The sequence below is a fragment of the Vulpes vulpes genome, chromosome 1, assembly GCF_048418805.1.
Source record: "Vulpes vulpes isolate BD-2025 chromosome 1, VulVul3, whole genome shotgun sequence".
Taxonomy (NCBI): Eukaryota; Metazoa; Chordata; class Mammalia; order Carnivora; family Canidae; genus Vulpes; species Vulpes vulpes.
Genome location: NC_132780.1, coordinates 59692894 through 59716682, shown reverse-complemented (window position 1 = coordinate 59716682; position 23789 = coordinate 59692894). Strand labels below are relative to the sequence as shown.

The 23789-nt window shown below is 39.3% G+C and overlaps 1 protein-coding gene and 1 long non-coding RNA gene across 15 annotated transcripts in view; one reads left to right on the top strand and one right to left on the bottom strand.

Moving 5' to 3' along the window:
- Positions 1-23789, top strand: part of PKIB (cAMP-dependent protein kinase inhibitor beta) — a 202848-nt gene that overhangs the window by 177732 nt on the left and 1327 nt on the right. For 8 of the 13 annotated variants that reach the window (XM_072765122.1, XM_072765110.1, XM_072765115.1 and 5 more), the window contains 2 exons: positions 1556-1660; positions 19121-19297. In XM_072765122.1, coding sequence (XP_072621223.1) covers positions 1576-1660; positions 19121-19297 — 262 coding nt within the window. In that variant the 5' untranslated portion in view covers positions 1556-1575. The remainder of the gene's footprint in view (positions 1-1555; positions 1661-19120; positions 19298-23789) is intronic. The other 5 variants (XM_026013354.2, XM_072765145.1, XM_072765152.1 and 2 more) reach the window with 1 other exon arrangement.
- The window catches only part of LOC112930921 (uncharacterized), a 53101-nt gene continuing 43838 nt past the window's right edge, over positions 14527-23789 (bottom strand). The window contains exon 4 of one of the 2 annotated variants that reach the window (XR_012002846.1): positions 14527-14785. This is a non-coding gene — a long non-coding RNA (uncharacterized lncRNA). Of the gene's footprint in view, positions 14786-20737; positions 23418-23789 lie in introns of those variants that run through there. The other variant, XR_012002845.1, reaches the window with a different exon arrangement.

The following is a 23789-nucleotide window of genomic DNA, read 5'->3' as shown; positions in this document are numbered from 1 at the left end:
TTGTTTGAGATTTAAGGAACAGGTCAAATAAGGCTGTTAAATGGAATAGCAATGGGATTAGGGAAGGATTCACTCATGACCTGTTACATAACAAGTTTTTAATCCTTGAAGACCTTGTTTGAATTACATTCCATCATGTTAACTATTTTAATGGGGTGGGGAGAGTGAGGAGTGGGACATGGGTCATGGGTTCTTATTTTGTTAAACCAGTATGTGTTGAAAACTTAATTTTCATTTTCATTTTTTTGGGGGGGGTCAGAGTGTCTGTGCCCACTATGGGATATTTTAGGGCAATGAGTGCTATAGCCATAGGGAATTTAAGCTACACAAAAGTTCTTGTAGTTAAAAGTGAGTCATACCTATTTGCCTTCTACCTAATATTCAGCAACCCCTTTAAGTAAATCCTTGATTAGGGGGGATACCATGTTTTGGTTAAGACCAATTGGTGAATTTCTGCAGATATTAAAATTAATTCAGGGGTGCCTGGGTAACTCAGTTGGTTAAGTGTCCAACTCTTGGTATCAGCTTAGGTCATGATCTCATGGGTTATGGGATCTAGCCCTGGGTCAGGCTCCACACTCAGTGGGGAGTCTGCTTAAAGATTATCTTCCTCTGCTCCCCCCTGCCTCAAATAAATAAGTAAATCTTTTAAAAAAATAACTCAGAACTTAGATTGTAAAGGCACACAAGCAATCAGTGTCCTTTTATTTTTTGCTATATAAATTTTTCTAGTAAATTTTGGATTTCCAATTAGGTCAAATTATGGACCTCTGTTTTAAGTTGTTTTTTATTGGTTTTCTCTCCCTGTATTCAGAAGTATTTCTTTGTTTTATTTTTTTATTTATCTTGTAATTGTTGTTGGTTGAGGATGCTGCTGTCCAGTCCTCCCATATTTATAAGTTTCTTCCCCCAGAGAACCTCAAATCAGTCTGATCAGGTTGGGAGGTCTCCCCAGTAGCAATAGTTTATGGTTTGAATTAGCCCCTTCATGGCGCCACAAGGGTGCCATGGGTGGGTTGTAGAGGATTAGAATCTTTGTTGCAACAGAGACAAGGAGAACAGAGTGGCACCGGAAAGGGTTGTGGGCCTACCACCAGACTTGATGGATAAAAACCTTCCTCTGCTGTGGCCTCACCTCTTCTGTCGTGTGGACTTCCTCCCCACCCCCTCCGTTTAAATTCCCCATGAATATTTTAGGTATTTAGGCACATAAAATTGCAGCTTTCAGTTTCTGTCTGCACAAATCACCTGCAGTGCAGACGTTTTGAATATTTATGGGGAAACATTCAGAAGCTTGGTAGCCTCCTTTGTAGGGGGCTGCCTTTTAATCCAGGAAATACCAGTCTTCCTGGGATCAAGGTCCATGTCCAATAAAATCATTTTGTCTATGGCTTGTATGGAGACCATAAAGCCAATAATTGTAGGATTTGCCCTTTGGTGTGCTGGTAGGCAGCAATACTGAACAAAGCCTAGGTACATTGGCTATGAGTTTTGTTTTGGGAGAGCAGTTGAGTACCAATGTTCCTTCCTCCCCCTACCTTTTTTTTTTCACCAGCCCCTGGGCCACAGGCCACGATGGATGTGCACCTCGATACTCCTGAGGGTCAGGAGAGCGCAAGCAACAGTGGCAAGGGAAGCAGCGGCACAGGAAACCAGCAAGGTCACTACCCTTGCATGAACAACAACTGGGATGCCATGCTCAATTCTCTACTGGGTGGTGATCTCCTTTCTTTCCACAATCCTCACAAGAGGCTATCTATCTCTGGGCCTGTCCTGGAGGTGCACGGTTCAAACAATGTCTGTATAGCTTCCCTCAGGCAGCCGGTGATAGTCACCAGGCCAGACACGGTGATGTAGGCTGATCCTTGGTAAGCAGGGGCCACCTGCCAAACAGATTAAGCCCGACATCACCAGGTTATACTGGGCTACAGTGAAATAACAATTCTCATCTTGGGGGCAAGAGAGTTTTAGGGTGGGAAGGGATGGCAATGGCTGGCAAAGACAACAGAATACCACCCAGGACCTGGCCCAAGCCTGCCAGAAATTAGCTGTTCCATCTCAGGCAGCCTCACCATATCACAGAATCAGCTAAGTTAACCAAGTGCAATGAATTAAGGCTGACCAGGTGTCCTTAGTCATAGTGGAGCATATCATGTGGTTTGGGACACAGTGGTTTCTGTTGCCTCTTATCCACTCCATTGGTAAGGGAGAGATTCCTGCCTTGGGGACCTGGGGATGGCTCAGCACACAGCACTTGACACTGTACAGGTGAGATTGATAGCTAATTATTAGTCATACATATTTATAACTCATGGAGAAGGATACTGAAGGCCATGCAGGGCCTCATAGGGATGGTACTGAGGAACAGAGTGAACAACCAAGGGACTATAGGAGGCATACTTTGTAGTAACAAGAGTGTGTGGTGCCTCCTGGTTCTTACAAGATGAAATGATTGACTGGTTTGAATAATTCCACAGGCTGGCAAAATCACAACTTAAGGATAAGTAGGAACTGTGCCTGGTCCCTTTGATAAGGAGGATTGTTTGGCCAGGGTACCTTATCCATGAGAGCAGAGTGGGAAGAGGGAAACATCATATTTAGCCATTTGAAGCCCTCTCAATTTTCCCAGATGTAAGGGCAGCATATAATATTAAGTCTTAATTTTAGGCCTTACACCACATGGAGAAATGAATTCTGTGTATGATTGTGAATTGGTTGGAAATTTACCCCAGAGAGAATAAATTTTAATGTGGAAGTGAATGATTATACTTGAAATCAGAAGACTGTTTTCTTCTCTGAAAGAAAAATGGGGATCTGTGAGTTAAAATAAGTTCTGTTAAAGAATAATATATTTACATCATTGCATATCTTTTTTTTGTTTTGTTTTGTTTTCTAAGTAAAATGAGTATCTTGCTGTTACTTGAGTAAGAAATCATTGAAGGGAGCCTGGCTGGCTCAGTCAGTAGAGTATCCAATTCTTGATCTCAGGATTATGAGTTTGAGTGCCATGTTGGATGTAGAGATCACTTTAAAAAAGTATAAAACCAAACCCTTTGTCTCCACCACTATACCATGAAATAAGCTAGTGAACATTATTTAAAAAATTATTGAAACTTAGCTAGAACTTCCTTTTATGGAATAATAGAAGGCTTAATGTCCTTTAGAAAACCTTAGTACACAACACTCTACAAGGTAGGATATATTTTCAAAAAAAAATGTAAGCTTTTATTTATTAATTAATTTAGAGAGAGAGAGCATGCACACACATTGGGAGCAGAGCAGAGGGAGAAGGAGAGAGAATCTTAAGCAGGTTCCATGCCCTTTGCAGGGCTCAATCTCATGACCCTCTGATCATGACCTGAGCCAAAATCGAGAATTGGACATTTAACCAACTGAGCCACCCAGGTGCCCCCTCTTCAAAACGTTTTTTAAATGTATGCTTATGTTGGCAAATAAGAGAATGCTTCATAAGCCCTGAACAATGAAAAATCACAAATCTAAAGGCTTGTGAGTGGTGTACTCACTGAGTTCCCCAGTAATTCACAATATCTGTTTTTAAAAAGCCATGTTCTGGGGACAGGAAAAGAAACTTAGGAACCACTCAAGTTGAAATATCAAATTGAGTCCTCAGCATAAGCCTTAGGCTATGAAGAGTGACATGCTGAGTCGAAAGGTAAAGGTAATGTGGGAAAACCCTAACCTTCAAGGGAAGACAGTAAGTATACTTACCAGTCTTGTCCTTGACTTGGGTGGAAAGGGAGGGAAAATTTTCCTGATCATTTATTTCCACAGGGGGAACCTTATATAGGTTTGCAACTTTGTAGTCTGAAAATTTTCCTGCTGAGAATTTAAAGCTAATCAATTGGGTAGTGCTCCTAGGCCCCAGTGAGGCAAATTCAGAGCCTATCTAAAGGAGAACACTTTAATTAGGGTCTCAAGTAATTTGAAGTAAAAAGTTTTTTAAAATATAAGTTTACAATAAAAAAGTCATAAAACATGCAAGGAACTGAGCCACCATGAGATAGATTATACAGAAACAATATAATCAAGTATAAAGGATTCAGATATTAGGATTATTCATGCAGAATTTTAAAAAATAGACTTGTCATTTTGATAGGATAAATGAAAATATTTAAGTTATGTATGCCCAAAGAACAAAATACTGTGTGATACAGTGAGGCAGACTTGAAAAAGAGCAAAACATATTGTCTAGAAATGGAAAATACAAACTAAAACTTGATGTGTAGTTTATGTAGCAGATAAGACACATGAGAGACCTAGTGAACAAGAAGATAGTTCTGAAGATATTATGCAGAATATAGCATAGAGAAACAAAAGAGATGGGAACTATGAAAGGCTGAAAGACATGGTTAATAGAGTGTCTATCTCATGTGTCTATTTGGAATTCCCAAGAATATAATAAAGGATAAAAGGTAAAAGTCAATGAAATACCACCTGAGAATTTTCCAGAATTGTTACAAGTCTCAAATTCAGGAATACTAACAAATCTCAGGAAGGAGAAACAAAAAAGGTGCCTAGGCACCTTGTATGACATTCCAGAACCCCAAAGAGAGAAATCCTCAAAATAAGCCAGAAAAAAAAAAAAAAACTCCACAAAACACCAAGGATGACAGATATACCATCAGTGTATTAGTCAGGGCTCTCTAGAAAAACAGAACCAATAGGGTATGTATTTATTATAACTAATTGGCTCATGCTATTATGGAGATTGAGAAATTCCACGATCTGTAGTCAGCAGGCTGGAGACCCAGGAGAGACAGTGGGATAGTTCCCTTTCAAGTCTGAGGGCCTGAGAAGCAGAGAGCGAGAGCGTACTTTCCAGTCCCCAGTAGGAGTCTGAAGGCAGGAGAGAGGCTGATGCCCCAGCTCCGAGACAGTCAGGCAGAGAGAGCAAATTCTTCCTTTCTCAGTCTTTTATTATACTCAGGCCTTCAGTGGTTCGGACAATGACCATCCACATTGGGGAAGGCAATCTTCTTTACTCAGTCTCTCCATCCAAATGTTAATTCCAGAAACACCCTCACAGACACACCCAGAATATTGTTTCAACAAATACTAGGCACCCTGCAGCTCAGCCAAGTTGACACATAAAATGCTCATATTTAGTAAACCTTTTAACAGCAAAAATGGAATAAAGTACGATAGTATTGTGAAGTGCTTGCAGAAGGTAACCTTCAACCCAGGCACTTCCACAATCTCCTTTTAATGGCAACCTAGAATAGTGTCCCAAGATTAAGGATAAATTAGATCTTTTCAGACATACAGAAACCACTGATTCCTTAAAGGAATTTCTAAAAGCTGTGCTTTAGGGAAAAGGGAGAATTATCTCAGAATTGCAATGTGCAAGAAAAAATACCATTGTGGAAATACAGTAGTATTATGGATATAAAGAAAAATGTGGTCCTTAGATACATGCTAAAATAAAATATTTGATGTGAAACGTTATGGTATCAGAAGCTTCCTTTCAAATGGTTGACAAAAATAGTGTGTGTGTTTAGAGACAGAGAGTGAATATAGCTGTTAATTCTTAAAATCAAATGGAGGTTACATACTCTTCTTTCGACTTATTGGTATGACAATATTTAAATACAAAATTCTGAGAGAAGACACTATAGCATGAAGTAATTTATTTAATAATCTTAGAATTTTGTCACAAATTATTATAAGCCCCACCTGTTTTTTCCATGATCAACAATATTCCCATCAATATCAATATCAATATCTACTTTTCTGGCATTTCCTCTCTGTGAATCCTCCAAGATCACCAGCAATGGATCAATGACCACATCACCAGCTTTGCCCTTTTCACGAATCAAGGGCCCATATGTATATGTGCCTATTTCTGGAATCTCTGTTTTATTCTATCAATCCTTTAGTATGCTACACTAGCTTAATACCTAATACTTTGTAACAAATCTTTATATCTAATGACCCTAAGTCCTTAAGCTTTATGAGTCTTCATACCTTTTTCCTTCCTTTTTAAATAAAATGCTATTCTTGGGCCTGTTGCATTTACATATAAATTTTGTAGTCAGTTTATCACTCTTATGGTGGATTTGCTTACAGAACTTCCATTTTTAATAGCCTTTTAATAATACTCCTTCACATCAGTCTCTATTTGCAGACAATGCATCTTATGTACACTTTTATTGTGTGACTTAGAAATGTTCATGATTCCCCAGTGTTCAGAGGAAGGAATACAATCTCCTTAAAAAAAAAAAAAAGATTTATTTATTTATTTGAGAGACACTATGTGAATGGGAGGTGGGGGGGTTAGGGTCAGAAGGAGAGAGGGAGAGAAAGAGAGAAGCAGGCACCCTGCTGAGTGCGGAGCCCAACACACGGCTTGAACTCACCACCTTGAGATCACGACTTGAGCTGAAATCAGGAGTAGGATGCTTAACCAACTGAGCCGCCCAGGAGCTTCCACAATCTCCTTTTAATGGCATTCATTTTCTTTGCAATATGGGTTCCAGTGAGGACTATGCTTCAACTTATTTTTCCAGCTCCATATGGCTTAACATTCTGTGAGAGCTAGATGTTTCCTTTTCTTTTACTTGGAGGTTGCCTTTTACTTTCACTTCATGAGTTAGCTTAAATTATTTCCCTTGCTTGGTAAGCCTTTTAATGTCTTTTCTATCTGTATGAATCTCCCCCTCCCAAATATTAGGGCCCCATGTGTGTTCCATAGCTTCTATGAAGTCTCAGTCACCCCAAAATTCAGTAGCTCTTTACCTTTTATATTTCTGTAGCATTTTTCATTTGTACCACTTACTAGAAGATATCAGATGTTGACTTCTGTTTTTACATTCCCTTTAATGTGCATGTATTTCATCTGTACAATTAGGTCACACACTGTTTCATAGTAAAGACCATCATTATGCATTCTGTGTGTGTCCCCACTTTGGTAATTACAGTGTTTGGTCTTATTTCTTTAGAATTTTGCACTGGATAAGGGTGCTCAATAACAGTTGGCTGAATGAAAGCCGAGTCTCTTCAACAAATATTTGGTGAGGTGTAATAGGAATAATGAATGAGGTGTCAGATGAAATGGGTTCTGGTTTTGCTTCTACTACTCCCTAGTTCCGTTGCTTTAGCCAAATCATTGTATTTTTATGATCCTCAGTTTTCTAACCTTTAAAATGAAGATAGTAATGACTGCCCGACAGTACAGAATCACATGCACTGAATCTCACTAAAGTGATTTAAAATGATGTATGCTCAACACATGTTTATGCTTTTTTTCATATAATGAAAATCATCATAGGAAATTTAGAAAACACAAAGTTCAAGGAAGAGAATAGGAATTATGTAAAATAACAGCACTTACAAAGCACTGTTAAAATTTTGGATATTTCCCTTATGTTTTTCTGTGCATCTATTTTGAAAATTATTATATATAACTGGTTTTGAACTTTTTATTATGCCTACTGAATATATTTTAGACATATTTTCATGAAGATTCATTTTTTTCTAATGAACTTATGTAACATTAAAGAAATATAGTAACAGAATTTATTATTTTTACAAAGGCTTTTGTAAAAAGTTAGATACATCCATATAAATAAGTTTACTTCTTAATCATAGACAAATATCAATATACATAATTTGATGAACAAAAATATTTCAATGGTATGACTTTTCTTTCTGAAGTTATTTGCTATTTGGTTGGGAATTTTTTTTTTTTTTTTTTTGCCTAAGTGACCCAGAAAATCCTCAAAACAACTTTAAAAGTTTTGCTACTGTGATTTTGATTGAATTTTTTGCTTGATGAAACACCAAAATGATTTCTTCTTCTGCAAAGAAAAATAAAATACTGAAGAGGACTTAGAAAACAAATCAGAGCTTGAAAAAGCTCAATCATTTACCCATTTTTCTCAGTTGGAAGAAAAAAAAAAGATGAAAATTAAATCTATTCAAAAAGAGACCAAAAGACATCCCAAAGAATTTTTTTTTTTTTTTTACTGATGAAATAGAAGAAAAGGATATTACTGGAACTTTTAAAGCTGTACATTTAAACATTAAAAAAAGCATCTTACCTATAAATCAACTTTATCCAATTTAATTAAGGAAAAGTTTGTGAATGATTTCTGTCCTCAGTTGTTTTTCACTTTTACCATTGTGTTTGAGCTTTTGGCTATGTCTATTTTACATAGTTGGTTTAAGCCCTGAAATGTTAGCTTTCTAGAAAATTTTCTTTTTTCAAACTTTCACTAAAAATTTAGAATTATTTTGGTCTTAAAACAATTATATTTTAAAAGATATGATCAAACAATTTATAAAAGATACAATAAAATGATATTAAATAAACCTAACATCAAAATATGGACATGTAAGATATTTATGTGCATCTGTGTAATGTAACACACAAAATTCTGGATGGATATGCACCAGAATTATAATAGTGCTGTCACTGGATAATGGGTAAAAGGCAATTTGCTTTTTCTGCTTCTAGAAGAATTGTCATTTTTTTCCTACAGTGAGCGTGTATTATTTTCATATGCAGAAAAAAAGAATTAATTTTGAAAAAGAGATGTGAAAGAATAATTGTTTCATTCAGTAAGTAAACTCTATTAGAGGACCTACTAAGTGAGTGCCAGGCATGACTTAGTGCTACAGATGTATCAGTGAAAAACCTATAAAAACCTATGCCTACAAAACCTTATAAAATCCCATGCCTACAAAAACCTATGCCTTTGTGGAGCTTACATTGTAGTAGGGTGGATAGTAAACAGCAGTGAAATTGTAGTAAGTTGTAATGTGTGTTAAAGCTACTAAGTGCTACAGGAAAATAGAGCAAGTTAAGGGAAGTCAGGAGCTACAGGGAGAAGACATTATTTTAAATGGAATGGCAGCCTTACTGAGAAAGAATTGTCTCAACATATTTTGTGACCCTCAACATATTTTGTGACCCGATATTATTTATTTATTTATTCTTTATTACTCAGATTAAGAATTGTTTTTCAGGTGACATGACAAAACTGAGAATTTCAATCCTATTTTAACTAGTAACGAAACACACAAACATGGTTTGTTGCTGAAAGTATACAAACGCTTTACCCTTAGGGAGAAACCATGATGGAATGGTGTGAGGGAGATGCAGGCTTCTGTGACAGGTGGCTTGTCTGGAACAGATGTTGCAGAAAGGTAGTCAACTTTGAGGTATTTGTGTGGAGGGGATTCGGGGGGCAGAATGTAAATTTTTTATGCTCTTTTTCCCCTCTAAACACCAAGTTTCAGGGAATACCTTGGTGTTCATCTTTTCTTGTCTTTATGACTTAAAATGTCAGAGACTGTCTCTAGAGCCAAATGAAAGGCCTACTTTTAACAGGATAATCAGTGTTTATAATGATAATCTATTATAGTGCCTATAAGTTAATATGATTGATTTCCAAACAAATTTCATTTGTGTGGTTGTTAACCAAGCACATTTATATCCATTGTTTGTTGGGTTCTAAGGTAGTAAAACAGGTAGTATTGTTCTACTTCTGATAAATGTGGAAATTTAATTAGCAGAGAAGTTAAATGTCTTGTTGAAAGTCACAAGTTTATTAGAAGGAAATGCAAGATTCTGCTAAATGCTCACTTTTAGGTGACCAAACTTTCCATTGCTCCATTTGGTGGACTGCTTAATAAATATGAGGACTAATATAAGGGCAGTCATTCTAAGGGTGTGTTAAAGTAGTTCAGTAATGCTATCATTGCTCAAAGCTCCACTTTGAAATCTTCACTTGAAATAGAATTCTTCTGAATATACGCAAATCTAAATTACTAAAGGAAGCTTTGAAAAAAAAACCTCAAGTAATTTCAGTGCAAAGAAATGGGTGATCAGTTGGGATAGTTTTTAATCAAAAACAGCTCACTATAAAATATGATGTTACATTTTAAACATAGCATAATTCTACCATTATATTATACAGGAGTATAAAGCGGGTTGCCCTGATGGAATCACAAAAATATTTTGAGAGGTAGTATACATATGTAGCTTCCTAAAGTAATGGCTTTGATGAATATGGTACACATTTACATGTACAAATTCTCATACATTAGTAAAAATAGTTCTTTTGTATCACTGCATTTTTCCTTTTGAAGACAGATAAACATACATAAGGTGTTTTTAAAATATTATTTATTTATTTATTCATGAGAGGCAGAGACACAGGCAGAGGGAGAAGCAGCCTCCCTGCAGGAAGCCTGATGTGGGACTCGATCCCGGGACTCCAGGATCATGACCTGAGCCAAAGGCTGATGCTCAACTGCTGAGCCACCTAAGCATCCCAACATGCATAAGTTATAAAAATTTTCTGAAATAAAAGCGTGCAGTTTAAAGTGTCCAAGCTTAAGCTATTGCTTTAGATTACCTTTACACTAGAGGCATAATTATGGGACTAATTTTTGTCATAGAGGAATCACTCTCAGTAATAATATTAGGCAAAGAAAATAAGCCCAGAGAATTAAGGACTCTATCTTTCCCCTTGTTGAGAATGAAAATAGTAAAAGAGAATTAGTTGAAAAAGTTAAAACTATAGGATCTGGTCTGTTTAAAGTGTTAGAGGATTGCATATTTATACCGGGGAAAGTTGATAGAATTGTGACTTTAGGTCTGGCAGTCTGTTCACAGTTTAATGTTTATGAATCTTCTTCCAGAGAGCCAATGTCAAAAGACTGTACTATTCAGATGTCTTGGGTGAGGGTGATTCAAAAGAGTTTTTGCATTAACTTCTGCTCTGCATATGACCATTGATGTTCTCCACACCTGCAAGGCATTGTGTTTGCCACTAGCCTACATCTTGCCCCTAAAGCTATTTTATTGGTAATGTAATAAAATTCATTTTAATATTGATTAACTGAACGTTCAGTCCTTATTGAGAATATTAATAATTCAAAGCACATTCACTAGCTATGCTTGCCTGCCTATAATTTATAGGTATTGGCTATTAGTTCAATATTTATTTATTGAATTTACTAGGCAACTATGTGCCAGTCCATGTGCTAGGTAGAGGGATACAAAGACATTTCTATCATGATTATGTTGGTCAGATTAACTTCCCTTTTTCTCCTTCCTACTGATGTCTTTAAAAGTCACTTGACATTTTAAAACCACTGTCTTATTAAAAAAGGAACTGAGATTTTAGGACCTGCTTTGAACCCCCCAGCACAGATAGGCTGTGTTCACTCTGAGATGGGAATCCATTCTCCAAGCAAACCATATGATCCTCAAAATTATTTCATTTTCTCAGTAGTGCAAATTCAGTTCTTGGGCTTTTGTGAGCTTGGGAAGTCTTTGTGCCTTTTTTGAAATCTAAGAACACTTTGCATCCAAAAATGGTCAGGAAAAGGCAAAGATGAGACGTGCATGATCTGAAAGTAGTCACTTGGCTGGAATTTGCTCACTCTTTCTCTGGGACCCCACTCTACACCCTGCCCCATCTTGTCTTTTGGAACTAACCACTCCCTCCTTTGTGCAGGTGGGGGAGCTGCTGGGCATGTGGGGGAGCTGCCTGGCACCCAGCTTTTCCAGGTCTCCAGTTGGAGCAGGGGAAGTCCTTACTGTGGCAAATAGCACAGTGCTTTGCACATAGTCAGTGTTAAATACTTTTTGAATTGAATCCAAATACTTCCTTAAGTAGGCTCCAGTACCTGAATAAAATAAGAAAACAACAATTTGAGTCCATTGACTGGAAAGGAAAATGTGAAAAATACATGAGAATGGAATACAGGCAGGGTTTGAGGTAAACTGGGGGGGGGGGGGGATGAGAATGGTTCCTTCTAATTCAAGCTAAGTGCCCTTAGTTCTGATCACTCAGAAAGATAGAAATAAAAAGGTGAGAAGTAAAAGGCCAAAACTATGTCAGGTATAAGATAGAAGGGATGCTCTTCTACAACTTATAACCACTTAGAATCATGTTCATCTAAGGGAGAACTGAAAGTATCACTGTGTGTCCTGGATACACCCCTCACGCATAATGCATGCACATGCGTATGTGCTACGCAAGCTAATGTACTCATAATTAAGGAAATCTGTTTTGGAGGGGAGTGGGGCGGGGGGGGGGTGTCATGAAAATGGCAGAAGAGTACTGTCTGAACTCAGAAAAGACTTTTTAAAAAAAGATTTTATTTATTTATTCATGAGAGATACAGAGAGAGAGAGAGGCAGAGACACAGGCAGAGGGAGAAGCAGGCTCCATGCAGGGAACCTGGCGTGGGACCCGATCCCGGGTCTCCAGGATCACACCCTGGGCCGAAGGCAGGTGCCAAACCGCTGAGCCACGCAGGCGTCCCTAGAAAAGACTTTGACTCTTCTTTATCCATTCATCTTTCGATGGACACCGGGAATATTACTCAGCGATTAGAAACGACAAATACCCACCATTTGCTTCAACGTGGATGGAACTGGAGGGTATTATGCTGAGTGAAATAAGTCAATCGGAGAAGGACAAGCAGTGTATGTTCTCATTCATTTGGGGAATATAAATAATAGTGAAAGGGAATATAAAGGAAGGGAGAAGAAATGTTGGGAAATATCAGGAAGGGAGACAGAACATAAAGACTCCTAACTCGGGGAAACGAACTAGGGGTGGTGGAAGGGGGGAGGAGGGCGGGTGTTGGAGGGGAATGGGTGGACACTTGACGGGATGAGCACTGGGTGTTTTTCTGTATGTTGGTAAATTGAACACCAATAAAAATTAATTAAAAAAAAAAAAAAGAAAAAAGAAAAGACTTTGACTCAAACTGGCTGTGTTATGTTAATGCATCACTGAAGTGTCTGGGTCTGTATCATTTACCTTTAATGGTCTTTTTTGGAAGCTGCAAGGGGTAGGGGTAGGTAGGCCTGTGGGAAACTAACTCCCTACAATCCTTGTGTTTTGGGTAGGTTTTCTAGCAGGAAACTAAAGAGTAGGATGACCAGTTAAATGTGATGACTCCTAAACCCCTCCAATCAAGGGGGTTGCATGGTTAGTGCAGTTAATCTTCTTAGCTTTATCCACATTAGTCCATATTATTATTCTAAGTGACCGTATCTTAGTATAACAATGTTACTGTGCCAGCAAGGCATTTAGATTTGCTCATTACTTTACCATGGAGATTATAGGAAAATCGATTTGACTTTATATTTAGTATTTTATAGGTCAAAGTTGTCAAAAATTCTGCTTGGTAAAAAGAGCCTTCATGTGCCTACCAATATATGTTGAAGGGTCTGTTTAAATCATTGTCAGGCAGGAATCTAAGCATGAAAAATGGTATGTGTGTCAACAGACAAGATGTAGAATTTCCTTTGGTTTATACTTGAGGCACAGAAACTCCGTATGTGGAGGAATTACAAAAAAAAAAAAAAAAAAAAAAAAGGAGGGTCTCTAAGTTGAAAAAAAAAAGTTTTTATACAGGTATACATTTCATGTAAGCTCTGGTTGGCCTAAAATAGTCTCAGTACCTAGGTGAATAGATGTGTTAGGATTCCCATTTTTAGAGGTGGATATTTTTACTTTATATCCAAAGAACAGGATCTGAGGTCAAGAAAAGTACTAAAAAGATCAGAAAGTGTTTCATCTCACCAGACTGTAGGTTCCTCTTTGTAGCTCGTGGGCCTAGCACAGGGCCTGGCACTTAAGAGGAGCTTGATAAATGTTGACTGGATGAATAAATAAATAATCATCCGTTTTGATGGTCCACATTATCAAGCAACTGTGATAGTTCTCTCACCTCATTTGGAAGAGGTTTTTATGCTCCAGAACAGAAAATGTTGCAAAAGATGAGCTGTAGGCAGAGAACTAAAGAAATCTAGTGTGAGGTTGTTAAGGTGATGAAAGCTGCAGAAAGATGGATGAGGAATTTGCTTATCAGCTGAGGCCAGTGTATGTCTCACTCTACCTCATCCTTTCTTTTGACCAGAAAAAGCGCGGAGTTTCCAAAATATATGCTCTTCCTTGTTACTTTAAGTGTTTTTTTTCAGATAGCCTGACTCCTACCCCCAGAGAACTGGTTTAGTGGGCAAGTTTATTTCACGTCTTACATGGAGAATGAGTTTCACTGTGGGCAATGAAGTGAGTGATACGGATCCAGAGATTAGAGAAAAGGTAACCACCTCCTTGCAGTTTTGGAAACTCTAAGGAAAGGAAACTCAAGAAAAGCATGAGTGTGAGCTAAGAGGATGGACCATCGCAGTTGGGGGAGAAAGAAGTTGCAAAAACTTCTGTTTCTGATTATGGTTATAACATACTAATACTCTTTTCTTAGCAGGCTCTTTTGAGCCCACTGGGAGCTGACTAGTGATTTTATATATATAAATATATATAAGTACATATGTATACATATGTATATAAATACATATATATAATGTGTATATAAGTGTATATACAGTACATATTATTGATATTTATAATATACATATTATTTATAATATGTATAATACATATTTTATAAAGAATAAAAGTATTCTTTATATATCTATATATATTACTTTTTTTCCTCCAGTGCTTCATTTAGCTTGAACATCTTTGTCCTCTTCAGTTGTACTGGTGTTACATTTTCAATATTGCAGAGCTGCAGGTGCTGGCGTGTGTGTATATATGACTGGGTAATGGTCTTTTGTTAAGGCGTCCTGAAAATCATGCATTTTCAAAAGAGATGAAAGGGATGAAAATTGCATCACCTTGCCGGGGGCATGCAAGGACTTCTGCGAAATCTCCAAATGTCCAAATGGTTTCAGCTCCTGTAAGCGTCCACAGTCGACAAAGCAGAACTCATCCAGATTCCTCTACTAATTCTGTAGAAGAAAAAGAGGAAGAGTGGCTAGTGAGTCAGCTGCCATCATTAGCAAACATAAACATAATTAGCTTTTAAGCCCAGAAAACTAAAAGAATTTGGAAGTTAATCTCTCTTCTATGTTTATTAGTAGTATTTCCTCATCTTTCTATGGGTTATATATTTTTAAAATGTCACAAAGCATTTGAATAGAGCAGTTCTGTCTATATATAGTGTTGACCAAAAAAGGAGTCACTGAAAATTAAAGCAAACTGGCTTTTTTTTTTTTTTTTAATTGGGTTCCAAGGAAGACAAAGAAGGGGGCAGAGTTATAAAGGTGGAAGGTTAGGAGTATAGTTTTTATTTAGGTCCTCTGTGCAAAAGAGGGATTGAAGTTAGGTTAACTGGGATTGGTTGTGTATATAAATGAAGGATTGAAGCTTGTTAAACCGAATTGGCTCCTTTAGAAGTGAAGACCACAGATGATCCAGTTGCCATGGTGAGGAGGAAGTTACGTCCAGGCTGAGGGCCTGTGGCTCGATTAAAAGTTCAAACAGTTCATAGTTTCTCTGCTAAGGATGTGCATAAATTCCTCCTCCCTTATGGCCTCCTAACCTGTTTTAAAGGAGGTTATCTTAGCTAGACTTGCTTGCTCCATTTTGAAATCTTTACCCAGTGTATAATCATCCCTCTAATCAGACCTATGCAGTCAATGTTGCATAGGACAATAAGGACAGACAGGTAAGGCGACTTTTTTGGTACAGAGAGAAGCTTACTTACACTTAAAGATACACTATTTTTGGTTAAATTGTCAAAATGTGACTTTTAGGAACTTTCTGTGCTAGAAAATCTGTGTATTCATATTTTTGCCCGGCGAATGTGTTTCATTTCTTTTAAATTACAATGATCATGCATGCTCGTCATTACAAGTTAGCATACGAAAGCAAGTACCCCAAAACGGCTAATATTCTTTCTCCTGGTCCTTACATTTTTCAACTAGGGTTTTTTATCTTTTTTACAAAGTTGAAATAATATTGTATGCATTATTTTCCTCTCCCACACTGTAAGTATTACTTTCAAAATTTGCTTCATTTTACAATTTGTCATGAACATCTCTGTAGGTAGATCTAAACTGGATTTAGCACATTCCTTATAATAGCGGTATAATGTTCCATAATATTATATATATAGTTTATTCAGCCAGTCTTCCCTTATGGGCTTTCAGATTATTTCCAATGCTACAGTCGATCTCCTTGCCAGAGAATTAAAAGAACCCATTTGCGAATCACCCTGTGGATTCAAATGTTCCTGCCAATCAGTGATCTCTAAGTCATCAACACCTTCTGTCAGGAAGACAAGATGACTTTTCACTGTAGAAAGCTCCCTCTCCTCACAGCCCTGGATGACCCATCTCTTGTGGGGGACCCTGGCACCCTGGTCACTCAGTGCTGGTGTTGGTACAGGCTCTGAAAGGAAGATGGTCCTGGGAAGAGAGAGGGCTTGGAAATGACCACGCTCCCAAGTAAAGCAGCCTGTTGTTGCTCGTCCTCCTGCACATCTAGTTGTGTTTCTGATCTTAAAATGGTAGTTAATGAATATAACTTTGAAATACTCATGTAAAGGCAGAAGCAGAACTTCCAAAATAGCAGTCAACAGCAAAGAGACCTTGAAATAAACTTGGGGACCAGAATTTCTTCTTCCTTGTTGATGGCCTACTCTATAGGCCACCTTTTGGAAGTTCCCTTTCAATATACAAATTCTAATTCAATACTTCTTTAACATAGACTGTCTTACTAAAAAAGTTTACTCTGTTTAACCTAAGACATATAGCACTGAAGTATTTTAAATAGTGTATCTTAGCATTTTTATATGTATCATTATCTTCAACTTTAAGATTGTGGACCATCAGGCCGGTGATAACCAAGGTATTCATAGAACTGGTCCTCCAGTCTTAGCATGGTAAACTTATTTGTGTGACACAGGGAAATGCTCCAGAAAAATATAAACACTTAATCATGGCTGTGGCATCTCGTGTGCTGTTAATTGGCTGAGGACAGAGTGGAAACCTGAAAATGGGGTCTTTTCCTATCTTGGTGTCAGGTGCTTCTCACAAGCTGTAGAGAAGAGATCTCTAATTGACGTTCATGTATCACGGGGAGGTGGGGGGCTCACTAGATAACCAAACATTCCAGCCAGAAAGGGACACCCATGAAAAGATAGGGAATCTCTCCCTCTCTCTCTCCCTCAAACACACACACACACACACACACACACACACACACACACACACGTACATATGTGATTTTCCCGAGGTAAAAAAGTAACGAAGGGCTGAATCAAAAGTAGCCGTTGTATGTCTGTCTATACATATCGCAGGGATTTGGAAAAATAATTTTGCGGTAAAACCTGCCATCTTGCCTTAAGAGTGAACTGAAACTGGATTTGCATGCCTGTGCCACATTAGCAGCTGGGTGACTTTAGATAAATTATTTAACCTCTCCAAGCCCCGGTTTCCACGTCCATGGAGTGAGAGTTATTCCTTACTACCTTGTAAGATTATTGGGAGGTGTAAAATGAGATAATAGATACGAAAATGTTCATGTTGTATTGAATAAATCTGATTTTCCCTCTTAGGAAACTCAAGAGGTCTTTCAGTAGGAAGATGCTTGGGAGGGTTACAGGGATACACAGAAGGGCAGTGGAGCAAATAAAACCTTGTGAGATGTGAACAATGATGCCAGTAACCAAACATACGGTTTCAGGGTTATGAAGAGTTTCTACATCCTTTATCTCATTAGTTCTTCACAAGAATACTGGGAGTCAGGCTAATATCTTTATACCCATTGTACAGGGGAGGAACGAGACGCCGAGAAATTAAGTGAATTAGCCAGTATCACTTGCAAGCCTGTAATGGAGTGAAGCTCCCTTTGACTAACAGCCCAGCGCTCTTTACTCTGTGCTGTCAATGCCAGACGGTTGGCAAATACTAAACAGCTGGAAGTCTAATGGATTCCAGGACTGTGCCCGAAAAGCTCACGTTGTTCTCACATTTTCCACGGTTCCTGCAAAGATGAGCCTGTTTTGGCTCCAGCCGGGCCTACTCCTGGACTCCTGAAGCCCACACTACGCTCAGTGTGTGTTTCTTGGGTCCTCTGAACCAAAGGACTTGTGTTTCGAATGTGAAACGCACTGTGTTTTGTGACTATTTCACTTTATTTTTTAGCATTTCCTGATTTGAAGTTCACCCATTGGAAAGGGCTCCCATCCAACTACAGGGAAAAGCTTGCTTTGCTTTGTGTAGGTCAAGACTCCCCTATCTCTGCCCGCAAGCACCACAGGTGATGGTCTCTCCATTCCTTGGCTGAGACTCAGCACATTCTGTGGTATGATGTTGCCTGTCCTCATGTGTGTACCTTCTTTCTCCCCTTTGAGAGTACACGTGCCCCCCAAATGGAGACTATATTATTCCTTTGTACTTTGAGTGCCCAGCTGAGAGCCTTGGACTTAATAGGTTCTCAATAAATGCTTGCCGCTGCCGCTGCTGCTGCTTTGGAGATACTATTCAGTGTTGGCTTCTTAAGGAAGATTCTTTAGAAAACCTCATGTGAAAGAGGGTTCATTTTAGAATAAACAGTATCTGCTACTTCTCGGCCTCCCTGTACGGTACATGATTTCCTGAGAATTTTCACAGAGACAATTACTAGAAAGATGAAGGAGGCTTGGGGAGGCACTAGTAATGACCATGTCCACCTCAGGGCAAGAAAAGGTAAAACAGCTTCTACTCTCCTAAACACGAACAGGAGGCTGTTGAAAATGAGGTCTGACGGAAATGCGCAGCTGTCGCTGGGGGAAAACGCCTTTGGCATAAAGTTGAATTTCTTATTTCTAAAGGGTAGGAGCCCAGTGTGTTTCTTTGGGCCTTACAAGTTACAGTGATTTGGTTTCAGCCTGAACGGGCACCACAGACGATTCCAGCAGGCAGGGCCTCTACAGGAGTGGCCAAACAAGTCTGTTTTCATTTTCTTCCAAGCCCTAGTTTGGCGGATCCATCCACAGAGAAATAGAACAAAAGACAAGAGATTACTGCACCCTAAAGCATCCAAGTGGCTTATTCGGCTCAGGGGTTATTTATAGCAAGCTGGCTCACACTGAGCCCTTCCTGCTGTATTCAGGGAGTGTGGGAATGTGCTAATGGAAGCTTTGGGACCCTAACAGTAGACATAGGTGCAGGGTGTGATCGGTGATTGGATTCTCAAGCCTGTTGTGGCTTTGGTCTGGCCATGCCTTTCAGCACCACTGTGAGCATTTACCTCAAAATAGGCTCAGCCTCTTCCTCACGTGCACGTTCTATTTGCAGATGTTGCTATGAGGACAGATAGATCCGAGATGACTGATGTGGAGTCTGTGGTCAACAATTTTGCGTCCTCAGCCAGGACGGGCCGCCGGAACGCCGTGCCAGACATCCAGGGCTCAGCTGGGACAGGCGGATCCTCAGAGTTGCCCCTCAGCCTGGAGGCCCTCTCCGTGAAGGAAGGTAACACGCAAACTGTCCTCAAACCAGCAGGCCTCTCTCCTTGAGCAGTCCTTTCCTCTGGAACAGTCTCTCTTCCAACTAGTTATAAGTGCTCTTTTTTTTCTTATATGTTGACTAAGATCTCTCAGCTTTTGTTTAGGGCTAAGACAGTTTTTAGGCTTTCTGAGAGTGAGTATCTCTCTTGATGTGTGTGTGCAAGCTGGACATTCAGGTAGTGGCTGGGCATGTGCAGTCATGCATAGTGCTAGTGATTGGGAGGAAGACGTGAACAAATATAATCCCTTCCCTCAATAAACTTAGAAATTTATCGAGAAACATTCAGAAATGAAATCATTTTCCTCCTGTCATCCATCAGTCAACCACTTGGGAAGCTCATGCTTCGCTATAGTATTCTATAAGCCCTTCTATTTCTCATATCTAAGAAGAAGGTTATTATGAATTAAAGATGAGGACTTTAAGGTATTTGTATAAAAGGTGACCATTCTTCAGTGGAAAAAGTTGAATTAAGGAAAAAGGGGAGCTGTCAAATCAATGAAAGAAAATCTTGGGTTTTTCTCCCCGTTGCTTACATACAGTTCATATAGTTTCCAGAGTATAGTCTTTGGGAAATAAATACAATGATCCTTTTAATTAATTCTCTAACAGAGAATTAATGTCAATTAAATTTTAAAGAAGACTTTTTATTTAAAAACAGTCATGGGGGTTAAAGAAACCTTTAGTTCCAAGTCATCACCAAAATACCTGTGCCTTGTGCCCCATTTTAGACGTCAAGGTGGACTTTAGGATGGGTGTAGAAATTTATTCCTGCTGCCAATGAGGCCAGAGTGAGCCAGCAGCTTCTGCACATCTACTCTACTCACGTAGGTCCCAGAAGAAGGCTCTTAGTCCTTTGCTTTAGAACACTTTTTGTAGCCTGGCAGTTACAAGTGTTTCTGGTATGATCCCTGTGATTTAAGTATGTCTTTGTTTAGCCAGAGACACCTCACCTTTTCCCAGAGGTCGTTGCATTTCTTATGCGAGACCCTACAGGTAATAGCAAAAAAGTACGTACACACACACAAACTAGTATGAGATGGAAAAAGGGAAAGAAAGAAAATTTTTTAAAAAATGTGTGTCATGGTTTTGGTCTTTTCAGTTTGAAAGTGGAATGTGGCTAGCAGAACATGGTGCTACTTCTGAGGGGCCATCCTCAACCAGTGACGTGGAGAAGCTAAGTTACTTATCTGTATGAACAGGCCTAATTAAAGTTTATATACCCCAAACACACACCCAAAACCGTGATGCTTGTTGACATTACCTAGTTGAACAAAAGAGAAAAAACACACGGTAGGAGATTTAGTAGCCTTCGCCGCTTTGTTTTGGTCACTAGAGAAACCATTGTCTGAAAGAATGTTGTTACTAGTTTTATGTTGTTACAGCATAAAAATGTAACTAAGTAAATTTGAAGATTTAATTGACTTTATTAAGGGATTCATGAATCAGGTGGCTTCCCATCCAGCAAATAGAGGGGAGCTCTGAGGAGTTGTGCAAGATGGAAAGTTCTTATCAGTAGGAGGCTGGGGCAGGAAAGTTACCAGCAAAAGAAAATAAAGGATTGTTCCAAGCGAGGTCCCATTCCCTTAGGGGGAAGGGCAAAGGGGTTATTAGGTGGATTATTTGGTGGTTATTAGGTGAGTTCCCTCAGCTCTGTCCTCTTTGGTTTCTGTTTTTGTTGTTGTTGATAAATATTTTAAGTGGGAAGAACTCTAGGATCTCAGATGTCTTGCATCCTGCGTGAAATTCACCTGTCTGGAATTGGCCTAGCTCATCATCTGCCTTAATCTATGTCTTATACATTAATAATCACGATAGGGAGGATAATGATGCCTGATAGCATATCAGCAAGAAGCAACAGAGGGTGGCAGGTGTAAATGTCACAGAGGGCCTTTTCTTAAGTCCCTCCGTCACTATGTATTGGATCCATCGTTCATTGTAGTGCCCACCAAGTGCTAAGCACTATTCTAAAACCTATCGGCATAGTAAAGTCTTGTTGTCATGGATCTTGTATCTCCAGTGTGAGGGGTAGGTTATAAACAAGTGATGGGTTCTAGCAGAGATTAAGTAGGATGTTAAGGTAGAGTTACTTCGTGGCTTTAGCCTGAGAAGTTAGGGCAGCCCTAACTGAAACCGGAAGGACAATGGGGTGTTTTGAATCACAACTGAAGGAAGCAGCAGACACAGGAAGGTCAGAGGTAAGCGTGGTCTTTGCAGAAGGAGCAGCTAGTAAAAAGCTCTGAGAATGGACATGCCTCCAAATCCTTTGTCTCTTTCCCTGACCCTCACCACATCACTCCTCTATTTCAAGATCACAGATGACATTGTCCCTGATGACATCAGTGGTCCATTCTTGGTCTCCAACCTGTGATCTCTTGGTTGGCAGTTTTGTCATGTTGGATTGTGCCCTTCTTCCCTGGGCTTCCTGGACACTCCACTCTCTTGGTTTTCTTCCTGCTTCACTGGCTCTTCCTCCCTATGCTGTTGTGTTTTTTGTTGTTGTTGTTGTTGTTGTTTGTTTTGTTTGCTGTTGTGTTTTTTTTTCATATCCCTTATCTCTTAATGAATTAGATGGTACCAGAACTCAGTCTTTTGACATCTTCTCTATCAGTGTTCCCTCCTCTTGAGATATCATTCAGTTTCACTGGGATAATATCATCTTCCTGATTACTCACAGATTTGTTATCTCTAGCCGGAAGCTCCTCTGAGTTCACACTCCTAAATCCATCTGCCTACTTGACCTCTCGACTTGGCTATCTAGCAGGAATCTCAAACTTAGGGGTAATAAAGAGACTCCAGACATTCTCCCTGATGCCTGCTCTTCCTGCCTGTTCCCCATCTTGGGGAATGGTAGTTTCACACTTCTAGTTGCTAGAGCCAAAACCTTGGAATCATCCTTGTCTAAGGATGAGAGACATATCATTAATTTTATCATTCAAATTTACGTCTAATTTATCAGCAAAAATTGTCAGCTCTACTTTCACATTTGTCCAAATAGCTGCCATTTCTCACTTAAAAGATCTGGTCACTTGGTACCTCTCTGACTCCTCCCTCTGCTCTTTTTCCTCCATACTGGTTCCCACTCCCTGCACATTGATGCCTTTGACCTTGCAGTTCCCTCAGTTTGGGTTGCTGTCTCCATGCTACCGGCATAGCTCACCCCTCACCTTCTCAGATCTTCACTCGCATGCCTCTCCTCCCCGGCCAATCCTATCTAAAATCCCAACCTCCAGGCCCCAAGACCTCTTGACAACTCCTATTCTTAAATTTCCTCCATAGCACTTAGGACTCCTCACTTGCCACACATTTTACTTGTTTTGTTTGTTTCCCATATCCCTCATCAGAAGTCTTCTGAGGGCTGGATTTTTTTTTTTCTTCACTGCTTGGTACATAATACATGCTTAATAAATATTTTCTGAATGAAAGTTGAAGACCTGAATAGAGTCCATGAGATTTAACTTCAGAGATACCAGTGATGATTTCGGTAAGCACTTTTGGGGAAGCAACAGAGACTTAATATTTTCATTTAAAAGGGAGACACAGAAGATGATCCATTTTGAAGGATAAAAGACAAGACAGTGTGTGGAAGAACTGTGGTTGAAAGAAGGCCTTTGTTAGTGTGAAGTTGATGGTGACTTGAGGAAGTGAGGAGTCAAGAGAAAGGGAAAGTCCAGTGAAAGAGGGGAAGGATGATAGTCAGAGTCAGCTTCCTGATGAGGCAGGAATAGATAGGATCCCCGATCATGGAAGAGTAGACCTGGGAGTCTGAGCAGCACCAGGACCGGCTCCAAAGGTGCGCGGCAAATGTGGTTGCACAGGGCCCTGGGCTCAGAAGAGATTCGCACTTGGTGTCATGCTCTACTGTTGCTGTCTTGAAGTTTTCCATGTTCTTTGAACAAGGGGTGCTGCATTTTCACTTTGCTCTGGGCTCGGATAAATTGTGTAGCCAGTCCCAAGGAGCGCTTTTTCCATTGCCATGGGAGGGAAGGTAGAAGGAATACATACAGACCATGGGGTTTTAGAGGTCTGGTGGCAGATAGTTGAGGCAGTTTTATCCGATGGCTTGAATTGTTTTGCTTTTTCTTTCCTGTGAAATAGAAAGTGAGATCATCTCCTAAGAGCAAAGGAGGTAGGAAGTGTGAGAAGTAGGAGAGTGATGCACTATAGAGAGGTCATTAAGGGGGATGGGCTGTGGAACCACTTGGCAAGGTCCAAATTGTGTCTCCATCACTTCCTAGCTCTGTGACTTGGAGCAAGTCAGTTAACCTATTTGTGCCTTGATGGACTAATCTATAAGTGGAAATTGTAATAATACCTCCTCAAGATACTGCCTGGCATGTAACTATTCTGGAGAATAGGAGAGCAAGGTAACTAGGGGCATGTGGATTCCCAGAACTACCCATATTTCTTTTCTTTGTGTAAGGTCTAGATTGAGGGCAAAGCGTGTCTGGTTCAAGGA